Source organism: Eschrichtius robustus, chromosome 8 (genome assembly GCF_028021215.1).
Source record: "Eschrichtius robustus isolate mEscRob2 chromosome 8, mEscRob2.pri, whole genome shotgun sequence".
NCBI classification, from domain to species: Eukaryota; Metazoa; Chordata; class Mammalia; order Artiodactyla; family Eschrichtiidae; genus Eschrichtius; species Eschrichtius robustus.
Window position 1 is genome coordinate 83,461,967 of NC_090831.1, and position 17,374 is coordinate 83,479,340.

General features: G+C 41.0%; 1 protein-coding gene across 1 annotated transcript in view; it reads left to right on the forward strand.

Moving 5' to 3' along the window:
- Window positions 1–5,336: 5,336 nt before the first annotated feature.
- The window catches only part of ZNRF2 (zinc and ring finger 2), a 92,690-nt gene continuing 80,652 nt past the window's right edge, over window positions 5,337–17,374 (forward strand). The window contains exon 1 of the mRNA XM_068550017.1: window positions 5,337–6,511. Within this exon, the coding sequence (XP_068406118.1) occupies window positions 6,061–6,511 (451 nt within the window). The 5' untranslated portion in view covers window positions 5,337–6,060. The remainder of the gene's footprint in view (window positions 6,512–17,374) is intronic.

Consider the following 17,374-nt stretch of genomic DNA (forward strand, 5'->3'; position numbering starts at 1 on the left):
AGTGGCTTGTCCTAAACCCCACAGCAGTGCTAGGCAGAGCCAGGGGCGAACGCTGGCCTGAGCTTACATACTTCATGGTGTGTGCTTATAATCCTGTCATGATGGCTCCATCCTTTGGAAGACAGGTATGATTGATTAAAGAATCAATGAGAGTAAAGGGAAGGAAGTATTTGGCTTACTCATGACAGAAAAATAAAAGTGTGTTAAAGATAATATCCAAATTTTTGATGTTCTTTGAAAAATTACCCAACAGTGCGATTCCTAAATATTCCTCTAAACTGACTTCAGTTTTATTAAGATCTAAATTTCTAATCACCACTAAAATCTTTTGTAGGGTGGATTAAGATAAATTTTAATGTTTAGATGCCTCATTTATTTCTTTAAAAATGAAATATAAGAATAGGAAAAAAGCCTACTTAAAGATAGGTAATTATACATACAGTCCTATAGTTTGGTAAGGAGACTAGGTTGTATATAATACCCCTCCCCCCAAAAAAGAAGGCACAACCATGGCCATCTTTTAAATACTATAATGAGAGGAAAGTGGGATGGCAGAGACTTTAGCAGACAGTGTAGGGCTGGTGCTGACTGCAGGACAGCATGTGGGAGGCTATGGGCCTAACTGAGCAGATTAAGGGGTGTGACAGGTCTTCTGCCTGGTGCAGATCTGCTGTCCTACGTGTCAAAGACCTGATCCATCACAGCTTTAAAAGAGTGGGCAACAGAGGAAAGAGAAGCACAAAAAAGAGTAAGTGCCAAAGGGAAGAGACTCACTCCAACTGCAATTCAACTAGATAACGGCAAAATGATTGGTCAGGTATTTTTATTGAGAAGCCCACAACTAGCTTATCTGTTCCAGTGTGGGTTTCTGGTCACCAAATTTGTCAACATGAAGTGCTTTAACAATACAAACTAATTGTGAACCCCAAAAGTCTGTGGTCAAATATCATCATTTAACCCTGTCAGGAGGAAGAAAAACAAAGCATAAGAAAGCTTCAAATACTAGAAATTTTAAAGAGCTGGGGCTCTGGTCTCTTGGAGAGTCACTGAGACATTAAAACAACAGTTCTGATTATGTACAGGAGAGTGTCATTTAGACCAGTACTTCTCCAAAGACGGTCGGACGTCTTGTGCCATCAGCATCACTGGGCTGCTTGTTAGAAAGCACATTCTCAAGGTCCAACCCTGATCTAAGGAAGGAGGATCATTGAGGGTAGGGCCTAGCAGTCTGTTTTAACAAGGTCTCCAGTTGCTTCTTTCATGCACTAAAGTTTGCAAAGCACTGATTTAGACCATCGTCTGTCCAACTGCAGATTACAACCCATTAGTGGGTTATGAAGTCAGTTCAGCAGGCAGTAACCAGCATTTTACAAAAGTGAAATGGAATGACTAGAAACTGGAGTGCATCCCACGTAGCATGGGTATGATCTCATAAAACTTTGTTCAGGTCTATACATGTATACTGATTTGGATGAAGCAGCACTTTTAATTTTTGAAGAACTGGTAGGGTAGAATAAAGAAGCTACAAATTTTAAATGAAGTCAGAACTGTTTGGCTGACAATAAAACACAGTGACAGCTTAATGTGGATTCCTGTTTGGAGAGAGACAGAGGAGAGAGGAAAGAGGGCCAAGGAAAGAACATAGCAGGCCAGTTTCATAACTCCAGAATCCTCGAGGTGAAAGAAACAAAAAGTCCCACCCAGAGAGGAAATAGAAGGGGCATCTACCACAGGGGAAATGTCAAGGAAGATAAGGTCATGTGCGACCTTCAGGAAACCATTACTGAAGCTGGAATATTCATTCACTCCTTTATTCATTCATTCATTCATTCATTCACAGATCACTTATTGTACCGTCACAGGTCCCAGGCACTGTGTTAGATGCTGGGGGTACAGATGTGAGGCCTGTCACGGACAGTGTTGTTTAATGACAGCCAGAAGATCAATAATAATACAATCGTGCTGTGAAGATCAGTGCTGTGAAGGGATTATTAACACAGCACTGAGTGGGAATACTGAAGTTAGCCTGTGACGATGGGGTTAAGAGTGGGGTGACAGGGGAGATCCATATGGAGAGGGCATTTAATCAAGATGATGACCACATCTTTTTTTTTTTTTAATCTTTTTGAATTAGTGTTTTTATTTTCTTTGGATAACCACATTTTAACATGATGTTCTATTTTGAAACTAATCAGTTGTGCTAGATGGTGTTTCTAGATACACAATTTAAAGCAGAAGGAATTTAGCTGATCCACACGGACACAAAAAATGTTTCTTTACGATATTTTGATGGCTTAATACCAGGAACTGACACCTGAAGTTTTTCATGTAACTTTGTTTATTGTAAAATGTTTTACTAAGATTTCATATCTAGTTTAGATATTTGATAGCCTGACAATTGTTCGTGTGTGTGGCAAAGACATGCTTGCTATGTGCTTGCCAAAATTTTTTCCTTCTCTTCCTGGGCACACACACAAAACCGCATTTTCTGACCCCTTTGCAGGTAGGTTAGCCTATGTGACTGATTTCTGCCAACATGGATAGTGGGCAGAGGGATGCAAACCCTTCCAGGCTTGGCCAAAACTTCTTCCAATATCTGCCCCTTTTCTTTGGCCAGCCAGGTGCACAGGATCTAGTGACGGACTCTGTGAGGGGCCCAGCGGCCTGCTTAGCACTAGATAAGAGCCTGGGTCCCTGAGTCACCCCTTGGAGAAGAGACACCCAGGATTGCCACTTAAGTGGGGAACAGTTCAGAGGGAGATGAGAGGGTGTACCAAGTGAACTTGTAACGTGCTTTCATTTCATCAAGACCCTGAGGTTGAGGGGCTTGTTTCCACTGCGTGGCTTAGCCTGCCCTGACTAAGATGCCGTCCCTGGCACTGAGTAACATAAAACACATATTTATGAGCTGAATGAATGATCATTACAACTCCAATTTTTATCCTCTGTATCCAATGTTCAGCCTGTAAATGGCCTTCTCACTACTCATTTGTTCAACAAATACTTACCTAGAGGTTACTGCTTGTCAAGCACTGCAACGGTGAGCCAAAAAACCACACTTTCCATGCCCTCATGGAACTTACAGTCGTGTGAGGAACAGACATCAATAATCAAACAAATGTAAAATTCCAACTGTTTTGAGTGGTGTGAATGCTGGAAACCTGGCACTGTAAGGGGATTTTTTTCCTAGGTAGGAATAAATGAATAAATGTTGAGTGCTTTTCAGGTGTAATTAATGTCTGGGTAAAAATCACTTAAAAATATAGGTTTGGATGTGATGAAGCAAAGTATAACTAAATCTGGATATGAGTAAGAGTCACAGAGTTAAATCTTTCCATTGAATAGTTTTTTTTTTAAACATGCTTTTTTGTTTGTTTGTTTTTAATTACACTATACTAGGTGTGCTTTATTTATTTTATTTATGGCTGTGTTGGATCTTCGTTTCTGTGCGAGGGCTTTCTCTAGTTGTGGCAAGCGGGGGCCACCCTTCATCACGGTGCGCGGGCCTCTCACCATCGCGGCCTCTCTTGTTGCGGAGCACAGGCTCCAGATGCGCAGGCTCAGCAATTGTGGCTCACGGGCCCATTTGCTCCGTGGCATGTGGGATCCTCCCAGACCAGGGCTCGAACCCGTGTCCCCTGCATTGGCAGGCAGATTCTCAACCACTGCGCCACCAGGGAAGCCCCATTGAATAGTTTTAACTAATAAATGGGGTTTGTTCCATATTATAGTTATCTAAACTTTTAAAATGCATAATGTATAAATGATGTATAAAATTTTATACATGATAAAGTATATAATGATCAGTATGAAACTCTTTATCAGTTGTTAGCTCAGAGACTTGCAAAAGTCTTTTACTCCTTTTTAAAAATCATAGTTTATTACTTTTCTCTATTAACAGTAAGTTCTTGCCATATTGGTGACAAATTCCTGCTGAACCACAGTTCTGCACCCAAGGCCTCATTCAATAAAAGTTAAATAGGATCAAATCACTAGATGCCTTCTTAAATGAGAGCTTGTCATTCTGGTAACACTTTGGCGTTTCAAACTTTTCTTTGCTTACCAAGTAAACGTTGGTTTCAGTAAGCTCATACCCAAGATGAAAGAATGTTAGATTTGAATTGAGTAGCTTTGTTTGTGTGTGTGTGTGTATACATATACACACACACACACACACATAACACATCAATATCTATACATATATCCTTCACTTCTGTTTAAAAACTTGATTCTCATACCTCAAAGAGTGATAAAAATCATTACAAAGCTTGATAAAAATGATTACATAAATGACTCATTACAAATATGGAAAAACGATAAAGTATTTACATCTGCATTTTGTACAAAAAACACCAGTTGCAATTATTTTCATATAGAGGACACTTTTAGGCATTTTAAAAATGGGAGGGTCAGAGCAGGCTGTCCACTGGGTATCCAGACCATGCTTTGCTACCAAGACACCACATTACAGTTACGAATGGAGTGAGAATTTTATTAATTGCCATTTTAGAGAAATTACAGGACTTTAAAGCAGCAGGTACCCTCGAGATTTGATACCAAGATCCCAGGTAAGGAAACTAAAGTTCAAAAAGGTAAAATAATTTGCTTATTACACGTAACTTAGTTTTGGTCCCAGACCTAGACCCCAGGTCTCCCGAATCGGGTGCTTTCTCTGCGCCACAGTTATTGCCCTACAACTGAAGATCAGGCTGGATTATCCTTAGTTCTATCAACTCCGTGCTTTCTCCACACTCAGAGTGTTTAAATGGGATAGATCTAATTCAGATCAAGTTGGCTTCTGCCTCCTCGGTTCTTTCTTTTGTTTTCAGTCTTTTATCATCAGCATTGGTGAGCTTCTGTTTTATTTAAACGACACACTCGGAGTAACACCAAGGAGGAAGTTGACACCCACCCAAACTAAATGACTCGGGACACAGGACCGAGCCACTCCCAGCCCCAAGCTGGAAAAAGGTGAAGTAGACCCACGGTCAGGTCCCGCGTCCGAGGGCCACGTGCGGCAGGAGGGGCCGCCTTCTGGTTGGCGCTCTGAGGGGCTCGGTCCCTCCAATCGGCGTAGGCCCTGCGCTGGAGAGGGGGCGCGCTCCCTGCATGAGGGGGCGGGGTCAGAGACCTGTCCATCACCGATTCCGCGGCTGGCAGCACCTACCACACCAAGGCACCTAGGCGAGACAAGGCCGAAGCGGGAAGGCCGCGGCTGGGGGAGGCGGGGCCAGGCTGGCGGGAGCCAATCCGCTGGGCGGCGCCAGGGGGCGGGGTCACCGCGCTCGACCCAAACACTCGGGCCCTGGCGCATCCCGGAGCAGCGCAACTTCTCCGCCTTCCGGTGAGAGGGCTGCAGAACCTCCTCCCCTCCTGGGCACCCCTACCTTCGTGGCCCACCTCCCCCCCACCCCCGCCCCTCCTTCACCGGGGGAGCGCGGTGACGGTTGCCGGGAAGCACGCGCCGCCCCTCCCACCCCTCCTGCGTCCTCCCCTCACGCGCCACCCGTTTTTCCTCCTTCTCCGTTAATAACAGCTGGGTGGCTGGGGGAGGAGGGAAGGTGGCCTCGGCTGAGTCTGGGCGGGCGCCTCCCACTCACCCGCGAGCCGCCGTGGGAGCAGGAGGATGGCGGCGGTAGCGGCGGCCGCCCGGGAGGAGGCGGTGCCGAGGCTCCCGGCGCAGAGCGCGGCGGCGGCAGAGAGCGGCAGCGTCCCGTCGCGGCGCAGCAGAACCGAAAGCAGCGGCAGCCGCGCAGCCACCTGAGCCGCCCCTCCCGCCGGAGCCAGCGAGCGGCGCCCACGGGAGCCGATACCTTCTTGCTCTCCGCCTCTCCTCGTCTCCCGCGCCCCCTGTCAGGCAGCAGGTCTCGCCCGCCAACGCCGAGAAGAGCGCGCCGGGCGCAGACCGCCCCTCGGGGCGCCGGGCTGCGGCCCTGGACGTGCGGGCTTCTGTGTGCGCCGGCCTCGGCGCCTCGACCCTGCCCTCTCGCTCACGCGCTCGCTCCCCCACTCCCGGCGCTCCGGGCGCTACGCGCGGGCCCGGCCCGGGACAGGGCGGACATGGGCGCCAAGCAGAGCGGCCCGGCCGCTGCTAACGGCCGCACCCGCGCGTACTCGGGCTCGGATTTACCTTCCAGCAGCAGCGGAGGGGCCAACGGGACCGCGGGCGGCGGGGCGCGAGCCGCGGCCGCCGGGAGGTTTCCGGCTCAGGTGCCCGGCGCGCACCAGCCCAGCGCCTCCAGTGGCGCCGCGGCGGCCTCGGCGGCCCCGCGCAGCCGCTCCCTCGGCGGGGCCGTGGGGACCGTGGCGTCGGGGGCCCGCGCGGCGCAGTCTACCTTCAGCATCCCCAACAGCAGCAGCGGCCCGTACGGCTCCCAGGACTCGGTTCACAGCAGTCCCGAGGACGGCGGCGGCGGCGGCGGCAGGGACCGGCCGGCGGGCGGGGGTCCCGGCGGGCCACGCCTGGTGATCGGCTCCTTACCAGCTCACCTCTCGCCGCACATGTTTGGAGGTATGGCCCCTTCCCTCCTTGGCTCCCGCGGGCGGCACGTGGGCCGCGGCTGCGCTTATTTTTACCCTTCTCCTTTTCTCCTTCAGCTTGGGCGCCGGGGGTTCGCCGCGCTGCCGGGCCGGGTCACCCCTCTTGAGGGGGGGAGTGGGGGGAGAGAGATCGCCTCTTAACCCCTGCAGCGCTGCTGCCGCGCGACCCTTGCGTTTGGTTTTTTTAACACAGCGTGCACCGTCACCTCTTCGCGGCTCCTTAGTCCAGAAGGACCTTGTTTGCCCCCCGGAGGTGAAGGGAGCAAATACTGTTTTAAAAACAAACCGACGCAACACCCTGGTGCTTGTGGGTTTTAGTAGCAGGAAGTCAGGAGGAGACCCGTTGCTAAATGTAGTTCTATCTGGTGACTCGAGTGGTGAGCAGTTTTTAAAGGCCAAAAGTCAGAGTCTGAAATGAACAAATGAGTATTTGAAATAGAAGGGAGTTATCGCCTTTGGAGTGACTGTTAATATATAAAACTGTAATTATGTCTGTAAATAGTCCCACCTATTGCGTACACTTTAATTGGATGAATGTGTTAATGAAAACTATATTTTTAACCCCAGTAAACTGCTACTTTAGATAATGGTTAATGTGAGTCCTGCTTAATTTGGACAGAGCATTAAAAAATTGAAAACAGTTTCTTAAGAAGATAAACTAATTATCATAACTCTGCCTACAAGATGCAGTAAAAAGCCCTAGGTGCTTTTGAAAAGCCATGTTCATTAGAGTTCAGGGAAAGACACTGAAAAATGGAAATTTTAGTAGTTAAACGATATGTGTTTATGTAGAAACAGAGGGGTAAGGGTGCCCCTGATCTGAGGAAAACAAATTCTACCTCTTCAATTATGTTTTATGCTTATGAACTTTTTGTCAAAACGGTTAAGGATAAATGAATTAAGACACCCTCCCTTCCCAGTTCATGAAAAGAAGTAGAAGTTAACTCTGGTTAGAGATGCAGACTATAGAAGATAAACGTTTCCATATCATTGCGTTATGCATCATGATATTACCTACATTCACAGTTGAGCACAGATGAATAGTGAAAACACCATCATTTCCATTTCTGTACCGCTTTTACTCATGTGCTTATAAATGTGAGAAATTTGAGTAGGTGGTTGGTAAAGTGGAATATTCAGTAATGTAATTTATCTGCTCTGTTCTGTACTATCAGCATTCCCTTTAGCATAAATTAAAAATGGGAATGACATGTCTAGTTTTTTTCCATCTTCTTAATACTGGTTTGTGTATTCAAAATATAGAACAACTCTCTAGTCACCTTACTTTAATTACTTGTTATAAAGTGATTTCTGCCATGTAACTAAAAATATTGACTTTTCCTAAGATTGGCCCTTAAAAAAAACTTTTGTTTTTGAGAGAAAGAACTAGTGCTGACCATACTGTGATTTGTGATTCATAATTAACACAGCTGAAGGTACTGTAGTCACCACATCGAAGAATAACAAAAGACAGTTTCTTGAGAATGGCAGATTAGTGCAAGAATAAAGGCTAATAAGCTGGTTTTTAAAAAATGATTATCTTTTTAAGATTAAAATTTGCATTTAGCAGTTATGTATATTTAGAAGCTTGCTGAAGAAGAGGGAATAGGAAAAGGTTTGTTAAATTAGTAGTTTTTATCTCTTTGGTATACTGATGGAGTGTCTTCAGTTTTTTTATAGGGCTGATAATTTCTTTTAACAGAGTATTTGTATGGGTTTATTTTCTTAAATATGTTCCATTCAGAGCAGGGGCAAATAGTTGACACCTGTGCTATTAATTCATAGTAAAAGAGCAAATGAAGACCTAGTTGCTGAAAGTTGGAGAAGTAACGCGTTTATATCTTTTTTCCTATCTAAATTCCTAGATTTGTGCACTTAGTCCTTTTAGTATTTTGGGGGTTAGGATGACTGGGGCCTAGTGGAAGCACAGTGACACTGAGAACTGTGGCAGCCTTTCTTAACCAAGTCTCTGTAGAGAATGGAGCCCTAATGTCTTAAGGCATCTATTGTATGCAATTAACTTTTTTCTCCTGTGCATTTAGAATGTTTCTAGTTATGTATCTTTCTTAGGAAATTTAAGAAAACAGTCATTCAAATAACCTTGTGTTTGGTAATTCAGATGAGGAACCCCAGTTGAGAAAGTTTGGAAGAGGATGACAAATTACTTGTTCTTATTAAATGATGGGAACAGATCAAAGTGCCAGTACCTTAAATCCTAGTTAAGACGGGAAGATGGAATACACTGAGGTGAAAAAGCATCTTTCTAGCGGCATTTGCTTTAATGAGATTTTTACCTGTATTTCAGTGGATGGGCTCATTAGGGAAACTTAATAGAAGCATGTCTGTCATCATCCTGAGATTTAGGGAACCAGGTGATGAATCTTATTATTTTAAAACCTAGGCTTTATTATCCTCCGTGTTGAGTTAATTTTTTAGTATCTATTATTGTGTTAATGTGTTTATTAAGTTACAAATTGTACAGATGTTTGGGCATTATAAAGGAACTCCATCTGAAAATTGAGAAAAGGAATATTTCTGAATTAGTGGCAAGTTATTTCTGTAAGTTTATAAAACTTATTTTAATTGATGTTTGTATTGTTATTGTCTCCTAATAGGGAAGTATGGTGCTAATAAGATTCAAAATTATCTTTCCTTTATAGGGTGTCATGTAATTTATAGAAAGGAAAACCTAAACAATACCGCTTTCTAAAAAAAAAAATTTAGAAGTCTGACAAGTTGAATTGTTACTAGTTCTGTCATAATGAATTACCAAATTAAATGAGGTTTTCTTTGTTGGTTTATGTTTTTCTCTCTTTGGGACATGTATTTTGGCTATATTCACTCTTATTTAGTTCCCTCTAGAGAACCAGAAGAGAGGTGCTTAATTCACATATTTCAGTTTACAGAGATTTCCTAGAACTTCTTAGAACTGAATTATTGTATATCAGAATATGATTATAAAACATGTAGGAGTTTTTAGGTCAAGTAGTTTTTTCTTCTTTTTGTTATTCTTTCCAGAGTGCTGAGTTTAATACTATTACAGTGAACAAAAGCCTTTTCTTGTTTATCACGTTTGTTCTAAAACAGGTCTTTAAGGGAATAGTCTAATATTTAAAAGACTTGGTGGTATCTTAGGATTTTTTTGGCTCTATTGTGTGTCTACATTTTTTCCACTATCAAGTTGCTAATGTTCATAAAATCAGTTACATGGGTGGTAAAATAGTGTTTAATGATCCAGCAAGGATGGCAGAGGTAAATTGGACTCTAAAATTATACCAGTCAATGGAGTTCATTTCTAGAGAAACCATGTGGGCTTCTCTTACATCCATGAGTTTGGAAGTGAAAAGGTAAAATGAATTAATCTAGACAATTTATTGATGGCACTGGGTTGCTTTTGGCCTCCTCCTAATTGATTGGCTTGAGTATCTTTGGGTGTGTTGTGTCTGTGAGTATTTCAGTCATCTGATTGTAATTCAGGTGCCTCCTGTTGCTTGGGAAACATGCTTCCTTTTATTGAAGGAGTTTAGGTTATCACTTAAAACAATATGTTAAATAAAATTTGTACTTCTGGCAGACTTATTTCTCTTACTCTTCAAGATGGATGTGGGTTTTAAGGTGTTAGATTATCTCCATTAATTAACTGTATTGAATTGTACTCAGTCACTACTTCTTACTAGTATCTAGTGCCAAAATGTTTGAACTGGGGATATTGTGATTAATCTACTTTCTAGTCCTGAATGTTCTTTTATTCAATTGAAGGCTTTTATGGGGTGGTTGAAGAGAAATGTCTGCTGCTTCTTAAGAAAAATGACTCTTCTAACCACTATCCCATCACCAACACCCCCCCCACCCCCCCCAAAAAAAAGCAGCCCACAAGAACTCTGGTGGTTAATGTTTCTCACATGTAATCTCACATAATCTTTAAACACTCTAGGGAGATACCTTGTGTTGTATGCTTTGTTATGCTAAGGTGTGGACTCTGCCACAGATGTCTTTGCTTTGGGAGTATTTTGAGTTTTCTTGACTGCAAGGTGAAAGGTGTGCCAGAGGGAGGAGTGGTTTGTGTTGCACTGGGCATCATCTGATATGAGAGCTGCCTGACCTGAGTACTTTTGATGCCTTGCTGTCCGCGTAGCCAGAAAGAGCTCAGTTGTTTTACTAACAGGTAGTGTCTACAGCAAGTCCTCCAGCTGCCTCCAATTTGATTGCTTTGCCTGGCAACAAGTAAGTAGGTTCTTATTTATTTTCTGGTTGCCAATACCACTAATTAGATGCCAGGTTTTTTCAGTTTATTATTTATCTTGTTTTTGTAAGAATTGCCTTAATGTTATACTTACTGTATATACTGGGTATATGTACAACCAGGTATTTTAGCAAATGAGTTAAAAAAGAAGTATAGGAACTGCTTTTTGTAGCAGTTCTGCTTTCAAGCTCCCTCCCTCAGGTTGTTGGCAGAATTCATTCCATCATGGTTGTTAAGCTCTTGCCAACTTGCTTCTTCAAAGCCAGCAAAGGAGAGACTAGCAAGATGGGCTGGTGCTACACTCTTATGTAAATATGTACATGTAATCACACACAGCCCATCGCCTTTGCTGCATTCCATTGGTTATAAACAAGTCACAGGTCCTGCTCATACTCAAGGGGGAGGGAATGACAGAAAGGTGTAAATATCAGGAGGCAGGGATCAAGTGTGGCCACACTGATTATAGACTTAGGTTGACCAGCTAAACATGCAGTTGTTCTAACCATATTTTTGAACTCATTATGTATTTACTTTGAAGAAGTTGTAATATTGTAGGTGCTAAGGGTTGTTTTAGTAAACATGAATTGAGCCCCTTCTAGGGGCTGGGCATTGTAGTTGTCAGGGGTACAAACATGGGGCTTCTTGCTGTTCTTGCTCAGCTCTCAGTTGAATTTGAGATGATTATACACTTGTAACAGGTGCTATAATAAATAGGACTGTTAACCAAATACTTTGTTGAGGTATCAATACTAGGGCAGTCTAAGAATACCTCACAGAGGAAGATAACATTTGAACTGTGTTTTGAAGGATTTAGAAGTTTTCTGCAGGGAGGACAGTAGAGACTAAAGAAGAGTCCACAAAAGCCTTGGCTTTGATGGGGAATCTTGAAAAGTTGTGTGTCTGGATTGTAGGGTGCAAGGAGGAATGATGGATGAGAACATGAAGCTAGAAGAATAGCCTTGAACCAGTTGTTGAAGGATTTTACAGTGCTACAAGTTTGTTTTACTTAACCAGGTTTTAAAGCAGGGTGGTATCATGATCAGGCCGGAGGCACCATTACAATCATAGTTTATATGATGGCAGCCTTCAAAGCTGTATACAATTGCCCTGATCATGATTAAATTGCTTGTTAGGAGCGGGAGAGTGGTAGCAGGAAGCTAAGCTAGGACTCTATTAGAATATAATTGGTGGAAGATGCCTAAATTGAAATCATGGTATAGGTGAGGAAGAGGATTTGATTGAGATTTCTAAGATACAACTGATAGAATTGAGAACGGGGCTGTGTAGTGTTGTCATTAACCAATATTAAAAATAAAGAAGAAAAGAACAAGTTTTAGGAAATGATAATGAGTCCTTTTAGGCTTGTTAAATTTTGAGGATTTCCATCTAGAAGCATCTTTTAAACAATTGGAACTATAAGTCTCTAATTTAGGACATTACAAAAAATTGACAAGTTGTCAGTTTACAGATTATAAGTGAAGCTGAACAGTGGTTAAGATACTGAGGGATGGATATAAATTGAGGAGCAAGCATGGAATCCCGGGGAGCAAGAATTTTAAGATACAGGCAGAGTAGGAGGCCAACGATTACAATTAAAGCACAAGGAAAAGTTGTTTAAAATGTTTTTTATTAAAATAATATGTGTTCATTAGAGAAAACTAAAATGTGGAAAATACAGAAAGGCACATATAAGCAATTGCAAATCATTTGTAATATTACCACGAGAAATAACCAGAATAAAATGTTGATGTCTGTTTTTTCCATATATATGTCTTAGATAGAAAATTTGAAAGTCATTCTAGTATATTCTTTTGATTTTAAACCTTTCTGATGTTCTAATAAAAGATTTTAAAGCTACAGATTTCCTCCAAGAATTGGCCTTAGCTGAATGCCACAAATTTTGAAGCATTTTGTTAACATTCCCTTAAAAATATTTTCTAATTTCCCTTTTGATTTCTTCTTTGATCCATGGGTTACATATTCCTTGATAAAATGCTCTTTCTACTTCATCAGTTTCTTCTATCATGTTTTTTTTTTTTTACAGCATTATTTTTAATGACTGCCTGCTACTCCAGATTCATTCAATAAATATTTAATGAAGACCTACTTTGCCTTGTCCTGAGGATATAGAAGTGAAGAAAGCTCCCTGCTTTCATGGGCCTTATATTCTACTTGGGGGAGACAGTAAACAAACAAGTAAAATATATAGTGTGTCAGAGGGCGTAGAATGTGATGGAGAAAATGGAGTGGAAAGGTAGATGGAGATTGTGGGGTGGAGATTTGTCTCTATTTTAAATACGGTTTTAGGGATAACCTCTCTGATAAGGTGACATTCAAGCAGAGACTTAGGGAGTAAGCCATGAAGGATCTCTAGGGGAGAAGCAAACCCAGGCAGAAGAACAGTAGCTAGAAAGGCGCAAAGGTGTGATTGTAATGAATGTACCTGGTGTGTTCTGGGGACAGCTATGAAACCAGTGTAGTTGGAGTGCAGAGGGTGGTAGAAGATGAGAGGAGTGGGGTAGGGCAGTCTCATGAAATGCCTCATAACCATTGACCTGGTTTTTAGAGTTTCGTTTTAGAGAGAGATGGGGAAGCATTAGAGAGTTTTTTTGAGAAGATTGACGTAACCTGACTTAGGCTCTTAAAGGATTGCTCTGGCCGCTGTGTGGGAGTAGACCCTAGAGACCAAGAGTCAAGCAAAGACGCAGAAACTCTTGGCAAGAGATAACAGTGGCTTGGACAGGGTGGCGGCACTGGCGTTGGTGAAGAGTTGCCAGACTCTAGATATCCGGTTCTTTGAAGATGGAGCCAACTGGATTAGATGTAGAGGAGTGAAGGATTAGCCAACCCTTGAACGATGGGGGGGTTAGGGGTGCAGGTGCTTTGGGCAGTCCATTTTCATTTGTACCCCCCCTCTGAAATCGCCATTCCTCCACATCCACGGTTAGGTGTGGGGGGGTCAACCAACTGCAGATGGTGTACTGCAGTATTTACTATATTGAGGAAAGTCCATGGATAATTTGACTCCCACAGTTCAAACTTGTGTTGTTCAGTGGTCAACTGCAGTTTGTTTGCAGTTTGGTGGTACTATTAAACATACTATTGCTGTCAAAATCCTGGCATGCAAATTTTTATATTTCTCCAGTGCTTAGAAATTTATCAGAGACAAGGAATCATTAGAACCAAAGATATGCATTTGTTCAAGGCATTTGATCTTTATTGCTGAAATTGCCCTTTAGAAGGGGCAACTTCTTCAAGCAAGGTATAATTTTTAGGACTATCCATATCTTTTTTTTTTTCTCCGCATGAAAACTCAAATGAGGTTTTTGGTGCTTAACAAGTGCATATTGGTAGGTGCATTTCGAGTAATAGCTGTCAGAATCATTATTTTATTCAGTGTGTGCGTGCTCCCTCTCTCTCTCTCTCTCTTTTTTTTTTTTTTTACAATACAGAAATTTAGTATATCAAAAAATAAGTACGTTGTGTCATTTGAATTTAATAAATTCTGACCATTAGGAATTTAATAAATTCCTAATTTTTGTTTGAATTGTGATTAGTCCATGATAGTTCATTAATTTATCCTATTTGTATACATGTGAGCTGAGAAAAAGAACAAAGAAACCATATATATCTGTGTGTGTGTGTGTGTGTGTGTGTATATATATATATATATAGATAGATAGATAGATAGATAGATAGATAGATAAATGGGTTGTTACATGTAATTTGTTTGAAAGAGCCAGGTCTTGGTTTGAACAATAAATGTTACTATTTTTATTATTGATTTTTATTTCATTAGTTGTTTTATCTTTTAGTTTCTTTCTCATTTTGTAGTTAATTTTATTTTCTCCTAGCTTCTTAGTTCATTTATTTATTTTTTTAAATAATAAAAGCATTTAAGGCTATGATTACTCTTCAGTACGTATAGTTACTTCCCACAGCTTTAGACATTTAGTATTTTCATTGTCATTAAGTATACTTCTTTCATTTTAAATCAGCTCTATTGAGGAATAATTTTATTAACTACATTTAGATTTTTTTCTTTAACCTTGGAGTTATTTTAAAGTGTAGCTATGGTAAAGTTTTAGGTGGTAAATTTACTGTTGTTGTTCTTGCTACCCTTTTGTTATTTCTAGTGTCAACTAGGAAGGCAGCTATGCACACCACTATATCACCAATGCTGCACAGCTCTAGTATTAACTAGGAATATTACATTGTAGTCAGAGAATCTGAACTTTTTCAACTGCACATGATAGATATACAATGCAAAATAGCGTTAAATGGAAAAACAATATATTGTCTCAAATTATTAGAAAGGGTCCTAAAATAGCCCGCAGAATCAAAGGAACAAGTTCGGGAACCAGGGTCCGTGGAGCTGAAATTGAGCAGTTCTCTGTGTGTGCGTGCACATCCACACCCTGGTTTCCTTTTGCTTGTTACCTAGTTTTATCCTCTTGTATTGATTATTAGGCCTTCTTTAAGCTGATGGCCTGAAGGCTCACCCTTACTTCCATCCACATGTTATCTGAGTGGCCTGAAGGGTATATTTCCCTCCAGCTCCAGCAGAAGGACTCTGATTTGACTTCTGTGCCTATCCGTAAATCAGTCACCGAAGTGAAGGAGATGGAATGCTCTCTCTGTATGTGCAGGCAGTATTCTGTTATTATGGGGAAGAGTTTGGGTTTTCAAGTCAGGCTGCCTGGATTAAGTCCATCCATAGTGTGTGATCTTAAGCAAGTTATTTAATCCCTCCTTACCTTAGCTTTTTCATCTCTGAAATCAGGATAAAAATCTTCTTTTGTGGTATTGTGAGGCTTAAAGTAATCTGTATAAGGTATGTTATATCATTATTTTAAACTAACATTTGAACCTCCATCAAAAATGAAAACATTCAAGACTCACATCCCTCTTCTCATTCTCACCCTCTTCTGGAAGACCATGTCCTTTATTCTTCTCAACTTCTCAGATTTTGCAAAAAAAATCCAAAATTTTAGTTTTAGTTTTTCTGTATGTCTGTTTCCATGAATCTCCCCTGAATGTTTGAATTAAGTTTTACAGTGCATTTACTGTGTTAGTCAGACGGTAAAAACTTTGTAAATATTCAGTGTTCTTCAGATACATTTTGTATTTGATAACAAGGCTAATGATCACCAAAATTATTGTTTATTTACATCATATATAAAACCTTATTTCTCCAGAGAGAAGCGTTATGTTTTTATTTGTGTAAAGTAGGTATATGTAAACTGAATTTTTGAGCCAAAGAAAATAGGTATAATGTGGACTATACAAATGGGGACAATCATAAAGTTGTCTTAGAAATAAGATTATGCTGTGCTTAATAATAGCTCTTTTTTTCATAACCATTTGACTGTGCTACAAAACATTCTTAGTCTGAATATGTTTTGTGGGTGGTTGGAGATGGTTGGGGGAGATGGTTGGTGAGAAGTTAAGGCAGGTCAGTCCTTTTGTTAAGGGTATGCTACTTCTCCAGGAAAGTATCTGAGAAACTTAGCATTTTTATATTGTATGATTTACTGCATCTCAGTCAACCTGGTTGACATGGCATTTGATAAAGCAGTATACTGCTTTGCTGGTGTTTTGACACGCTCTGGTCTGAGATCTCTAAGGTCTTGATTTGGAATTTTTCAGATTTCCTGTCTATTATAACATGTCTTCAAAAAGTACATCTGATCACCTTGAAATCTCAGTTCCTTAATAACTCCCATGTTTCACTCTTTCTACCATCTTGCCACTTAAAGAGTTCTTCAGGGGAATGTCGTTAGTTTCCTTAAGAAAAAACATAAATGAAGAATATTTAACATTATAGACCACTTTTAGTGTCTTTTTAAATGTAGAACTAATACTATTACTTTTATGTAGTAATTTATGGATTTGGAAAGTGACTTCACAAGCACTAACTCATTTGCGTCTCATAAGAAGTGTGTAGGGTAGGTAATTTCCTTGGTTATTTGGAGATGTGAATCAGAAGTTAGATGAACTACCTGCATTTGTTGTATTTTAAATGTTACTTATTCTGTATCTTAGTTGTAAAGTGTAATTAACTTCTACTAATTCAGCATCCTGTTCACAGTTGGCTGCTTTTCTTTTCCTGTACAATTAAAAAAATTTTTTGTTTAGTTTTGCATGTAGTCGCCAAACCCTCCCTCAGTTGTATATTTACATTTGTTCATAAGCTATGTATTCTGTGAATTTCATGTTCTTGTTAAATCTCTTCTGGGGCCTTCTGACCAACCCCATTCTGAATTAGTTATTGGGCAAGGTCTCTGTTCATTATCATTCTGGGAGTTTCATTTTTCTCTCAGGTTAAATCTCCTAGTTCCTTGGTCTCATGTCTTTTCTTTCTTCATGTACTACATTGTTTTTAGTAGAACACACTCTTCTGTGTCTTACTGAGAAGGAATGTGTGTAAAGTAAAAGACATTGAGACTTCAGTGTCTGAAAGAAAATATTTTATTTCTGCCCTCACTCTTGACTGACAGTTTGACTTGATATAGAATTCTAGGTTGGAAATTATTTTTCCTCAGAATTTAAAATTTTTAAATTTGCTCTGTTGTTTTCTGGCTTCCGGTG